Source organism: Pomacea canaliculata, linkage group LG7, assembly GCF_003073045.1.
Source record: "Pomacea canaliculata isolate SZHN2017 linkage group LG7, ASM307304v1, whole genome shotgun sequence".
Taxonomy (NCBI): domain Eukaryota; kingdom Metazoa; phylum Mollusca; class Gastropoda; order Architaenioglossa; family Ampullariidae; genus Pomacea; species Pomacea canaliculata.
Genome location: NC_037596.1, coordinates 26,629,540 through 26,642,806, shown reverse-complemented (window position 1 = coordinate 26,642,806; position 13,267 = coordinate 26,629,540). Strand labels below are relative to the sequence as shown.

General features: G+C 36.4%; 2 protein-coding genes across 3 annotated transcripts in view; one reads left to right on the top strand and one right to left on the bottom strand.

Moving 5' to 3' along the window:
• LOC112568839 (deleted in malignant brain tumors 1 protein-like) overlaps positions 1-2,079 on the top strand; it is a 27,598-nt gene extending 25,519 nt beyond the window's left edge. For both annotated transcript variants that reach the window (XR_003100208.1, XR_003100207.1), the window contains 2 exons: positions 361-551; positions 1,940-2,079. The gene's annotated coding sequence lies outside the window, so the exon portion shown is untranslated. The remainder of the gene's footprint in view (positions 1-360; positions 552-1,939) is intronic.
• On the bottom strand, positions 1,961-13,267 carry LOC112568843. Its single transcript, XM_025246353.1, has 11 exons — positions 13,078-13,267; positions 12,401-12,442; positions 10,702-10,737; positions 8,775-8,931; positions 8,345-8,523; positions 6,986-7,133; positions 6,466-6,641; positions 5,572-5,844; positions 4,834-5,136; positions 3,986-4,294; positions 1,961-3,335 (listed from the first exon to the last, which is right to left on the bottom strand). The coding sequence occupies exons 1-11, from the start codon at positions 13,151-13,153 to the stop codon at positions 2,965-2,967; spliced, it is 2,070 nt and encodes a 689-aa protein (XP_025102138.1). The 5' UTR covers positions 13,154-13,267; the 3' UTR covers positions 1,961-2,964.

The following is a 13,267-nucleotide window of genomic DNA, read 5'->3' as shown; positions in this document are numbered from 1 at the left end:
CGACTTCCCGATTTGTGAATTATCTGTCCTATACAGCAACAATCTTTAATATGATTTTACTACAACAAAACAAAACATAATTTCCTTAAAATGCACGCAACGTAAATGTTTTTAAATGGCTTTTGAAATGGTGTTTCTCAGATAGTTGTATGTGTTGTAGGTTAATAGATATAATTTTTTAAAATATTGGTCAAAATTTCATTTACGAACATCTGCCGCCACGTCAAGAATGAAACCACAAATGCAAGAAAAATATATGAGTGCGCGCATGTTTATAAAAGATAGTATGCATGTATATACACGCACGTCAGCACGCATATTTATACAAGCATTCTCCTCCTCATTCTCTATCTTTTACAGATATATAGATATCAGTGGACAGCTGGTCCAGTGCTTCAACTAGCCTTTCCTTTGCTTTCACGGCGTCGACAACCTTTAAAGTACCATTCAAAGACTGTTTTCAGCAAGGAGGTATATTGGACGACATGGATAAACCAAGAAAATTCTGCCGCTTGACGTCACCGAGCAAATGTTCCTGGTGATCCTAACAAGTAGGTGGCTAGGATGTCGACTTAATCAGCTTCTAACTTCCCATACGTGTAGATAAAAGATAAAAGATGGAGTAGCGGGGTACATCTGTACAAAAACGATAAGACGATTACATAGCCCGCTCTATCTCCTCTAAAGAAAATAAAATCATATCGGCTACTTAGTCGAGGAATTAGTTTTGCGGAAGACTTTATTGTAATTTACAGGTCACTGCCAGAGGTTCTGCTCGTTGTGTAAGAGACCTTCCTACTTCACTGTACTGGTCTGTGTCAGATCGAACACTGTCTTATGGTTAACCACCTGCATGATGAAATCATGTTAAAACACAGAAACTTGCACCATTCATAAGAAGAAAAAGAAAGAACAATTGGTTTGATTTCTATACCAGCATCTTAAAATTTCCTTAACATCACAACAGGTTATAAAAACGATGCTGAAGTTTTTACAACGGGTTCATGTACAAGGCAAATATTTTGCGTTTGCCTTTTTCAAACTTACTTTTGGAACGCTGGGATGTGCTTCACAAAAATGTTGCGTTTGTGTAAATTTAAAGACAAAGAAATTAGAAGGTGTTTTGTGACGATAACAAGCTAACATCATGTATAGACGGGACGGACACACTAAGTGGATTATTTTCTCAGCCTCATGTCATCGCCTGCAGCAGCTAAAGGTCGAGTTGATGTTCACTGTAACAAGCAAATCTTATGTAACATCACACAACCTTTGACATTGCTGTCACATCCTGTTTGTTAATTTTACCCTGCTATTTAAACACATGTGGTTTGACTAGTGATCTAATCTTATTCACCATTTCAAACAATCATGACAGTTGCTAACAATTCATTGCGTTTAAAACGAGTTATCTCCCTTTACAGTTTTTGTACACGACTTCTCGACTTTCTGTGCTACTTTCAGTAGGAAAGATGCAGAATCTCTACAAAGTTCATGTTCTCTTTTCCTTCTTTTAATGCAGCAGATTCTTCAAGCTAAGAATATAAAAAATTCTGTCAAAGAACAAAACAATTATATAACTCCTGAAAAAGCGCTAGAAAAAAAACCCCCAGCAATATTCTCAAAAATTCTAATAATAATAAAACTAATAATAGTATAAAAGGAAAGAAAAACATTATGACATAAAGTTTTAATAAATAATATATATAAATAACATAATATATATATATATAACATTCTGATGTAAATGAAAAGACAGAATAAGATTTAATAAAAATATGAATACTTTGTAGATTTCTTTGATAAAGATATTATGCTCGCTCAGACTTACATTTTACCATTTAATAGAAACCCAAGAAAATATCTTATAGAGGCTAATGGTGTGTACAAATGTATTACTAGATAACGAGCAACATAGTGTTGTTACAAATTGTTCCAGAAATTCTGCCATCAGTCTTGCTGCTGACGTGCTCATCCGTTCTGGTGTTCGTTGATGTCAAGATATTTTCTGTCCACTTCTTGAACTGTGATCATCACTCTGCAGAACGTTTTCGACGGGAAACTAAAACAGACTTTTAAAACACTGCAAAAGATGAACATTTTCTTCATAAACAGGACTCATGTTCAGGGAACATGTTTGTATGACAAGGATTTCGTGCAAAGAAAATGCTTTGGGAAATTATTCACTTAACCAAGACACAGAATGAGCTTGATTTCAGTAACTGCAAATAAAAGACTACAAAAAATACGAAGGTGCAAATACTGTTTGTAGGTAAACATCGACATGAAAGACTGATTAACAAACATTATTTAAGCATGCATGAGCTCCAAGATATGTATTGGATATATAAAAAGATAACCCATGCAGAGACTAAGCTGGATGTTAGTTCTGAAGCAGATATATAGTAGCATCATGATTTGTGTAGCTATGCAAAGAAGCAGTTTCAATAACATTATCCTGGTGTTGACTGGTCCACTAGGAGCTATTCCCATCTTTTGTACATTTACAGTAATAGGCGCCTTCCGACATTTTAACCTGCAGATAGATGAAAAAGATTGTATTCTTATTTACTCTGTCTCTCATTATCGTTAAAAAATAAAATATTGCTAGCTGATAAACTTTGTAAGTAGAGGAATGTATAAGGAGATAAAAACAACAACAAAAGCATTATGGCACAAAATGTCTCGCTCAGATCTTAGAGTTTACATATATTGCTATATATATTTTTTAAATCTTACAGCTATCAGTCACTTACCTCTCCAAGAATTCTGTCATTTTTGGTAACTCCAGGAAAAAATCACAAATCCTCCGACGATTACGACTGTTACAAAGACAAAGTTCTCGCGGAAGCTTACACGAGAAACAGCAAAAACTTGAAGGAAGCCCCAAGTGTGTACTAAGATGTCGATGTTTATCAGCATGTGGCATTTTACTACGATGTTTGTTTATCAATATGTAATAATCTATTTCCAGCATTTACTAAGGTGTTGCAAAACACTAACTGCTTGCATACCTTCAGTGATGACCGTAAAGCCAACCGTTAGGTTTCCATGGTCGTTGCTAAACTCCAGGTGGTAAAACCCTCTGTCAGCTTGTGTCACACTTATGTTACATGTAACTAAGGCAGGTGAAAGAGGGTTGGCAAAACAAGTGGTATGTATTGAGGTTTGAGCTAAGGGTATTCGAAGCCTCTCAATGGAATTTGGCCTCTGATAGGTCACTGCTGTGACCTGCGGGGTCGGCAATGCTGTCATTTCAATGAGGAGATTTCTGTTATCGCTTTGCATATCAATAAACAGATATTCCACTCCAGAACTCTTCCTTTCTGGAGCACCTGCAAAATTTATGTTATAAAATGTTACACATGATACACACTATGTATTACACATTACATGTTATGCATCTTTACTCCCTTTTGAAAATCAAGTGAGCAATTTCCTACTCTTCCGTCGTAATTAGTATACGTATCATGCATGGAGACAAATACAAGTCTCTTTTTGTCAGCGATGCATTTGTAAACATGGGGCTAACTATTATCATCTTTAGCTTTGATCCGTTAACAAATTAATGTACGGAGCAAAGTTTTAAAAATTTCTTGCAAGCAAGACATGAAGCAATCAGTATTTTAGCCACGTTACTAACAACAAAAACAGTCAAAAAATGCAAAACAAAATTTTAAAAAGAGTTATTATTAACATAATACATGTTTTAATGCTTAAAATCTTAAAATAAACATGATTTCCAAATTGCGGTGTCGCGTATACTCTAGTTTTGTTCATAAAAATTAACCATTACATGGATGCTACAGTATTTTTGTTGTACATCCTTTCATTCAAAATTTCTAAAGGGAAGATGAAAAATAGAGTATTGACACGCTCTCACAAAGCAAAAGTTAATAGTTCGCAATTCCTGCAAACTTTGTCAAACTTTACAGATTTTACAGACGTGTAATTGTCATTGTAGACAACCCCTACACATACTTACAGGTGACAAGCAGCATGACGGACTGAGTGACATTGCCTACTCCATTGTCCACCTCACACGTGTAGTCACCAGAATCTTCGCACTGAGCTTTACACATGAAGAAGCTTAACTCTCGGCTTTTCTCGTGAGACTCTATGTCGCCCTCAGCTCGTGACATCAGCTCGTGACGGTTTGACCCCCCGACAAGCCGCATGCGAGGTGCTGGACGTCCACTTGCTACACAGGTCATGTTGACATTGGAGTTCTCAGACACACTCACAGTCTTGTTGTCTTCAGCATTTAGCTTGAAGCTCAGCACTGATGACGGGTCTGATATCAGAGCAAAGTATGGTTATTGTGTTTCTTATTTAAGTACAGCTGTTTGTTATTAGGCATTTACTACCAGCGCTGGAAGTGTTATGTATTTTATAGTAAGTTATGTAACCTGTAAAAATTCTTGAATTATATTAACTATAATTAATTTTTGTTCCAAACCGGTTATTTCTAAAGGAACTCAGCTCCTTAAAATTGCTAAGATCATGTAAAACAGTATAACAAAACTCTTCAGCAAAACATCAATAAGAATTTTTAGCGTAAAGGTCGCTGTGATGGCTTAGATGCTTACTGTCTTCATCAATTACAATTATTTAGCTGTTAACTTAGCGACGACAAATATATAAACTGTATCGTACAACAATGCTCAACTGGTAATTTGTTTCTATATTTAAATGTAACTACACATTGACTTTTCAAAAAAGTAGTTTATTAACATTATACATAAATAACCCTCATGATATCTTAGAAAGCTTACACCATACATAGAAGACACTTGCATAACATTACTTTTTGGTGACAAAATAGAACTTTACATTGTACAATGAGGGTGAGTTGGTAATCTGATGACAGAGGGAGACGCTGATCATTAGTCACTCGACGAGTTTCTACAACGCACGTGTATTGACCATCATCTGCTGTGGGTTCTGCTGCGATAATATTTAACTTATTGGTGTTACTGCTGGTTTTACCAAACCATTTAAAAGAAACAGGAGGTGGGTTGCTCTTGGCTTGGCACAGAAGTGTAACATTGTGACCCCGGGTCACTACACACACATGTGGTGCCGTCTGTGGACTACATGTGGCGACATCGGAGGTCATCGTGATCACCGGTGGGTCTGCAAAATAAGTCAAGCGCTTTAATACGTATTTTAATTATACAACTTTTCTCGCTGCTTAGTCTCATACTTTTGTAAGAGCATTGTTTTGTAAACAACACTAATCAGATTTAAGGTGTCAATTAATTCATGAAATAAATTTACATATTCAAATAGTTATTTTTTTAGCCTGATGAAACCTAGGTTTTGTATTCAACAACTTTTTGTCCTCCTCCCATCTTTCTGTCATTTATTTTGTTTAAAACTACGTATCAACCCACTTAATAATATTTATTGTAGCCATAAAGCAAAAGAGGGTCAAGACAAACCAATGGCACTTTTTCATGTACATGTTAATTACACGAGTATCTACTTCTTGAGTCTAAATAGATATGATATTTTGTCAATCTTGTTACTAATTGTTACTAATTGTATGTGGGTACATTATTGACTTACAGTAAACTTCCAGTAGAAAACTGTCGCTATGACCATGTTGCAGGCCGTTGCCATATTTGACTGAGCAGCTGACGTTCTTTCTATGATTCGTTCTCCACACATTGTCAAACATCAGGTACTCGCCGACAGGACGACCACCGGCGGTCTCTGGCCAGGTGTAGTTATCTGCACGTTCATCTGCCAGTGCATTCTCACACTTTAAAGTCACATTTGTACCCTCTAACAGTGGGTAAGCCGTAGATGTCACAGTAACAATATACAGAGATACGTTTGCTGTAAACAGATAAGAAAAAATGTTACATATTAATTTTAGACATTTTGTAATATTTATTTCCATAAACTTCTTCATTTAAATATAGATTAGTTTCAAAACAAAAAACAAAAGATATATATTCAAATTGTTAAGTATTTTTTGTTCCGGTTGTTAACATATTGCATTGTCAGGGGGACGTCACTATGAACAGATCACGGGGGTTTGTCATCCCCATCTGTCCTGGTGAAACTGTCACAAAATTAAAAATCTTCAATTTAAAAATTTTACCTTAAAATTTGTAATCAGAGCATAGTGATTCAAAATGTTTGAGAACAATGGTGTGACAAAAGTAAAGGTTGCAAGTAGCTACAGAATTCAAAGAAAAAAAAATCGTGTCTCGAGATGGCAATGGATATTAAAAGAAAAACTTAAAGACTAAATTAAAATCACTTACAGTTACATTTGTTGAGAAGTGATATGTATATGGAATGTTTACAGATCCTTTGCTTTATTAACGATAAACATCCATAGATATTATTAGCATATGATCAGTTGTGTGAGTACAAATTCACAAAAAGAAAACTTTGAGTAGAATGTGCACACATGACATTTTATAGATATGTATGTAAACTCGTTTTTACTGTTACTGCAGACGACGCCCAGCTCCTCTGTATCACACTGATTACTAATACCAAGGATGCGGTGATCACAGGCGAAGATATTTGTCTCGTTCCCTGAACAGTTCAGGTCAATCATCACGAAGCCTGTTTCTTGCCTTGGGCCAAAGGTGGACGCCCGAGTAATTAGTGCTGCGCCTCTGAGAGAAGAAACGGAAAAGTTCATAAGGTCCTTGTACCTACAGAACATTTGTTTGCATGTGAGTTTTAACTGTGGACTTTACATTGGTATTAGTGATGTATCTTTACAGGACATTTCACGCAGACACACTCACACACGCACGCACAGACAAATATAGAATAGCAAGCCTACTAGCAAATACTTGTCAAAACGCCTGAGCACAAAATCTGTGTTCTGTTTGCCTAAAACATTTTTGTTATTACAGTATGGAGACTTGTGAGTTGTACCTTGTGTTATTAGTTTTTGTTTAAGTGCAAGCAATCGTTAAAGTTATTATTTACAAATCTTACTAAAGTATCTTACGATTCAAGCTTCAGTTGACTACAGATGACGTCAGCAGAGCCAGTGGTGACGTTGCCACACAAGCTGCTCGTTCTTCCCCCGACATTGATGTTCACACGACCCATGTCATTCTTGATACGACGTATGCCAGCCAGGCTAAGTTGGTCATCTTGAAACATAATAATATCATTTTGTCATCATTTCATTAGCGATACTTGTACTTTTGTCAACGTCATTTTTACACACAACGTAAATATTGACGTTAGCTAAACGTGAATCATTCGAAAAAACTGTCAAGCAATTTTAACAAGCAATCTTTAAATAATAGCGATTATGTTAAAGGCACACTTTTGACTTTTTTACTATAAAAAAATCATTGGACAAAAATAATTGTTGCAAGTTGTTGCAAGTGAAGTAAAGAATATAGATATTTTTAGTTAGCCGTTTTGTATGCAAGGAGGCAGTCTTTTAAAATATTTAAAAATGTTTTTAATTCACTCATTTTGCAGGCAGTAACAACTACTAACTGATTTACATTGAAGCTTTTTTTTCTTTTTTTGACTGAGGCAAAAGATATAATCGTTTTATGAAGTATATTACAAGGGTCATTTGCAGTGTTGTCCATAGGAATGGGAATCCCATGGGAATCCCATGGGAAACGTCCCATGGGATGGGATGGGATGGGACAGCACACATTTGTATTTCCCATGGTAGTCGATACTTGATATTGCAAAATAAATTTACTGTTATTTCATTCATCAAGGATTTAAATCTTTCCTCTGAATCATCTATTGTATGTGAAGTAGCAGGAATTATAGAACAAAAGCCGAAAAGTGATTTTCAGTGTTGTCCATAGGATTGTTAATACCATGGGAATCCCATGGGAAACGTCCCGTGGGATGGGACGGGATGGGACAGGCATAAATTGCCATGGGACGGGATGGGATGGGATAGAAAAATATGTCCCATGGACAACCCTGGTCATTTGGATCTGGGGTATATATTTAATGTCCCCCACTAAGCGACTTCCAGGTAATTACCTTCTGTAGACACTTTCATATTTGAAATAAACAGAAGCGAGACCTATATTGGTGATAAACACGTTTTACAGCTGTGTCACTAAGGGGCTTTAAAAGGGCAGCAAATAGAAATAATTAATAATTGCTTACGTACACACAATTACAGAAAATTTGTTTCATAGGAAAAGATATGTAGATGCCAACAGGTTAGAAGCCATTTTGATATCTTTTTTTAATATTTAATTTCAGATTAACGTGTCTTTCATCTTTGTGATAAGAATAATACGCTTATAACTTCTACTTATTTTAGTACTTACAATGTTACGTGTCTCTAGTATCAAATGAAAACAATATTTCTTACCGAGTTTACAAATCACACCCACGTCGTTGCTATGACTACAGTTGTGTTTTAAGACACCGCTGTGGTTACAATTGGCCAGACTACTTTCTGTGCCCTCACACACGAGGTTGTCAAGCAGAATGTTGGCCTCCCCGCCGCCAGGGCCAAACATGAATGACCCCACAGGGAAAGCTGTGGAGCTGTAAGAGGTTACTGACAGTGTTCTTAAGGGAAGTAATTTTAACTTACAAAATAGGCAAATAAATCACTTATATTTTCAAATATTTTGCTACACAGCCAAAATGTGACTAAAATCCAAAGAAAAAGGCATTTTATTTTTATAACTCACTACCTTTAAGCAAGCATGCAACAGACTATTAAAAGCATGTGAATTTGCAACCTATTTAAAATATTGAACCAGTAGTAAACTGATAGTATTGTAATTACACACTTGTAAAAATAAAGCATTTTGCAGGCCACTTGCGCCTCTTTAACTCCAAAGCCATTGTCACACACTGTGTTCCATGTTTGTTTGTAAAAGATCTCTAGACGTCCTGCTCTGTCTCCTCCATTAGCTTGTCGTACACTCCACTCTCTAGTTCTCACGGCTTCAAACAATAAGAGCAAAAAATAAAAAAATATAAATAAAATAAACACAAAAGTCTTCTATAGTAAATCTAAGACGTACAAATAAATATAGCACTTCATGTATCTTCAGGTTTATCTGCCCTTAGTTCATAGTCACACCGGAAACATTTGCTGGGATCCCGCCCCTGAGTCATATAACGTGGCTCGTTACCGCGTGGTGCACTAGTCATTCGGCACATGGGGTGATTCCTACTGAGGGTAGAAGTGCTACCCGGCAACCCCTGTTGTCTTTGTAGAGACATCGCCAGTTTGTGATCCATGACTGCTTATTAGTCCAGGGAGAACCTGGCTTCTTTGGCACCTTAGCTCCACATTCAGGGGTCATACTCTTCTCTGCAACCTGGAGACGCGCTGGGTTTGGATGGTCATCCCACATATCTGTGCGTGTACCTGTCATGTTGGTGTATATGATTGATTGTAATAATTTGATGCATTTACGCAATGTGTGAATGATGCAAGCACGAGTGGAAGTCTAGGCATGAGCGTGCTTAAATATATGCATTATACATTGTGTATTATCATGTGCTACCTACAAACTGTGTCTGAAACGTAAATAAATATCAAATTCTGTCATATTATATTATTGTAATTGTTATATGTTTCATTTATTTTGTTTCCCATTTTTTGTCCAAGAAAACATAAACAGCAATAACACGAATTAAACATATACCCCTTGTAACTGACCTAGCAAACGATGCAGGACAAAGGCACCGCAGGATGGAACACTAAAGAGATCCTGAATCGACCTCTTCCACCATCCTCACCTGACATGCCACCAACTACTTAACAACTTAACAACACGTCAACACCGACTCTCCCGTCGAGACAGAAATCATCGAAGATAACAAAAGCATAAAAAGTGGCAAAGCAGCAAGCCCAGATAGTATACCTCCAGAAGCACTAATGGCAGACACAGATACAACTGCAACAATTTTACAGCCCCTTCTACACAAGATCTGGGAACAAGAGCTCGTACCAACTGACTGGAAACTATGCCACCTGGTGAAAATACCAAAGAAAGGAGACTTCTCTCAGGGCATTAATTGAGAAAGGTTCATCCTGCTGTCCATTCCCAGTAAAGTTCTAACAAGGGCAATTCTAGAGAGACTAAAGAAGGGATTAGACAAGAGACTGAGAACAGAACAAGTAGGGTTTTGCCAGGATAGGTCATGCACTGACCACATTGCTGCCCTCCGTATCATCATTGCTATAGATGTGTAGGTCTCGCACATCCCATTCTGTGAAAGATTAAACGCCTTGGCATTCTTATGTTGCAGGAAGTGCACCGCTTTCTTTCCGACAGCATGCGAAAAAAATATTTTTGAGATAATCATTCTGCAGGCAACCCAATGAGCAGCCCTTTTCCTCTTCAAAAAATATTTACATCTGTTCTATGAGTAGATTTGTGTGGACAAAAATATTAGCCTCCGGGATTAAAGTGTTTCAAATTATTTATACACATTGGAGAATGCTTTTACTAATTATAGTTTATATAATCTAAAATTATTTATTTATTATCTAACAATAGTTCGTATTATGTTCCGTTCGTCTGTGTTTTTGTCTATTTTTTTAAATGTTCTTAATAAAGCGCCATTAGCCTGCTTATAAAAGCGGAAGATTGCGCTGTACAAATTTACTGTATCATGTAAATTAACTTTTTATGTGTTTCTAGTAAAGGTGCATGAGCTGTCCTTGATATCAAGCAGAGATCATTTACTGTTTGAACTTACGACTTGGAGGTAATCGACGTGTTGGTGGACACCAGCCTGCAACAGATATTTTATACAATGAATTGGGTATATACGTTTAACTAGCGACTTGTTTATCAGTAAAGCCGATCTGATGCCTCTTCTACCAAGTCTCACGAGGACAACTTTATAAAATCATCCATCATAGCTGTCTTGCTTTTTCTGTCACACACTCACCCGTTCATTTGCCGTAACGCGTTACATTCACAAAGAGATTAGTGCAGTGCTGGTATAGAACTGTACCCCGACGACCCCTTTTACAACCAGTTTTACTTTAACACTTTTAATATTGCACATTAACTACACTAGCAAACTATTTTTTTCAAAGAACAATTTTTTAATACTGGAAGCAGTTGTTTTTAATTGTTTCTGACATAACGCTCCCCTGGTAACATTTCTAAAAAGTAAGTCAAGACTACATTGATTTTTTTGTCAACAGCTTGCTTAAATTAAAAATACGATAAAAATTATAACCATAAAACATGTGAAGGGTGTAATTAAAAAATACTGTTTTGTAAGTGGAATTAGCGTTTTTCAAGAAGCAATTACTTGCTATCATTCTGTTAATGATTAAATGAGTTAGAAAAAAAACTTTTTTGAAAAAACGACAAAATAAACAAACACGAATCTTGGTTAAACTTATTGCATGTACTACAGCTGCCATTGAAATCAAATACTTTAATCGTTTAAGTGGTAAAATGTTACTTGCACGAGTTATTTGTACTTTCTTGTCAGTATTGCATGGCAGTTACAAAACACTACAGTAGAACATCTTAATTCATCGTGGATGGTCACATGTTGTAAAGTATAATGATTGGTATTGGCAATAACTTTATATGGAGGCGCTAAAACCCGAGTGGGAAAAGTTTTCTTTTTATGTGCAAGTCTCAAGATTCTAAACTAAGCGACGGGCAGGTAAAATACCATAAACTTAGCCAGGTGACTACAGCACAAACCTAGTAGTAATAGAATTGACAACAGCTGAGTATATAACAGGTTTCACTTACAGAATTCATTGTGTAAAGAGAAACTGTTTGAATTCGTTAATAAAAACCGTTTAACCCAACCTTTCCTTTGAAGGCAGCCGCCCTCGCTGCTGACTAACGACTACATAAGACATATCAGCCATGTTATTTGTGATATTTTACCTTGTCTGTCTTAAAATTATACAAACTGCCACTTTCTAATGCTAGTGTACTTCATAGATAAATTTCAATAAGAAGGCTGAATAAAAAGATATGAGCACAAGTCCACTTCACATGTTGGCAGACGGAGTGGGCCAAAAACGTTTGCGGGTCGTAGTTTGCCCACCTCAGCACTAAGGTGATGGAAAGACAAAAGCTGGTGAAAATTGGTGCTTTCAGAAAATGTGCAGCTCATGTTTTTACGCAAACAAAGCTATGTACATGATGGTGAAGACCTGATAATATAAATGAACCCATGTACTGTCATGACTTCTGTCTTGTCTTCTGTCTATTCTTGCTTATGTTTAAAGACTTTTATCAGGACGGAAAGAGGGATGAGAGTGGTACCCAAACAGAATCTCAGATAATATTTTGTAATGAGCTCTGCAAAGTAATTTGAAATGTTACATCTTTGTAGCCTTTTAATAACTTGTGTTCAGGTGACCCATGCGACTATTATTTGTAGCATGCAAAGTTCATTTTCTGTTTGAACTTACGAAGTCGAGCTCGGTTGAAGGGTTTTTGACACTCAGGATGTTCTGCAAGAGATATTGTACAATATGTATTTTATTAGCGTTTTCTATATCAGCAAAGACGGGCTAATACCGGGTACAAGTATCATAAGTAGAACTTTGTAAATCCATTACTGTGACCCTCTTGTTATTTTAGTCACTCACACAGACTCATTTACCGTGGCACTCTCTCCCTTTCTTTCCCTCACAAAGTAAAAGAAATCATCATTCATGCAGACATGTGTCATGGCCAGACAGAGTTATGGCGGGTCTGAAATACACAACCATGGCACCCTGATCACACGGACTTAATAACTACACCATTAGCCGCGTTTAATATCACACATTAAGTACACTTGCAAACCATTATTTCTAAGAATAATTCTCATACTAGTTGCACCTGTTTAATTGTTTTTAAAAGAACATTCTCCTACTGGAAACAGAAAAAAGTCCTGACCACATGGATATTTTGTCAAAAGCGTGGTATTTATAATAGCTGAAATTTAAAATACGATAAAAGTAAAACCCATAAAAATCTTTTGCAGATGTAATAAAAAGTATTGCTATGCAAGTGAAAATCACGTTTTTGCTAATCACAAAACACTACACATGCATATATCTGTTTTTCTTTTTTTTGCAAATTAAGTTCAACTGTAACTTACCAGGCCCTATGGGCGCCTTGATGGATATAAGATAGAAAAACAATATACAAACGGCTGCTTTCTGGAGATGCACCATCGTGTATTATCCCCAGATGCTAATGTTTGAGTCAACTGCTGTTTTCAAACAAAAAGTATATATTATAAAACTTCCTCAATCTTGACAGCCAACGTTTGCTGTAATTACTACACA

What these genes read in the sequence shown, in the direction of transcription:
- LOC112568843 (XM_025246353.1), bottom strand. Translation starts at nt 13,153, where the DNA reads ATGGTGCATCTCCAGAAAGCAGCCGTTTGTATATTGTTTTTCTATCTT. An exon ending in GGGTGTGATTTGTAAACTCG is followed by an intron (nt 7,134 to 8,344) that starts GTAAGAAATATT and finishes TTATGTTTCAAG; the next exon opens with ATGACCAACTTAGCCTGGCT. An exon ending in ACTCACCCTCATTGTACAAT is followed by an intron (nt 4,295 to 4,833) that starts GTAAAGTTCTAT and finishes CTCTGATATCAG; the next exon opens with ACCCGTCATCAGTGCTGAGC.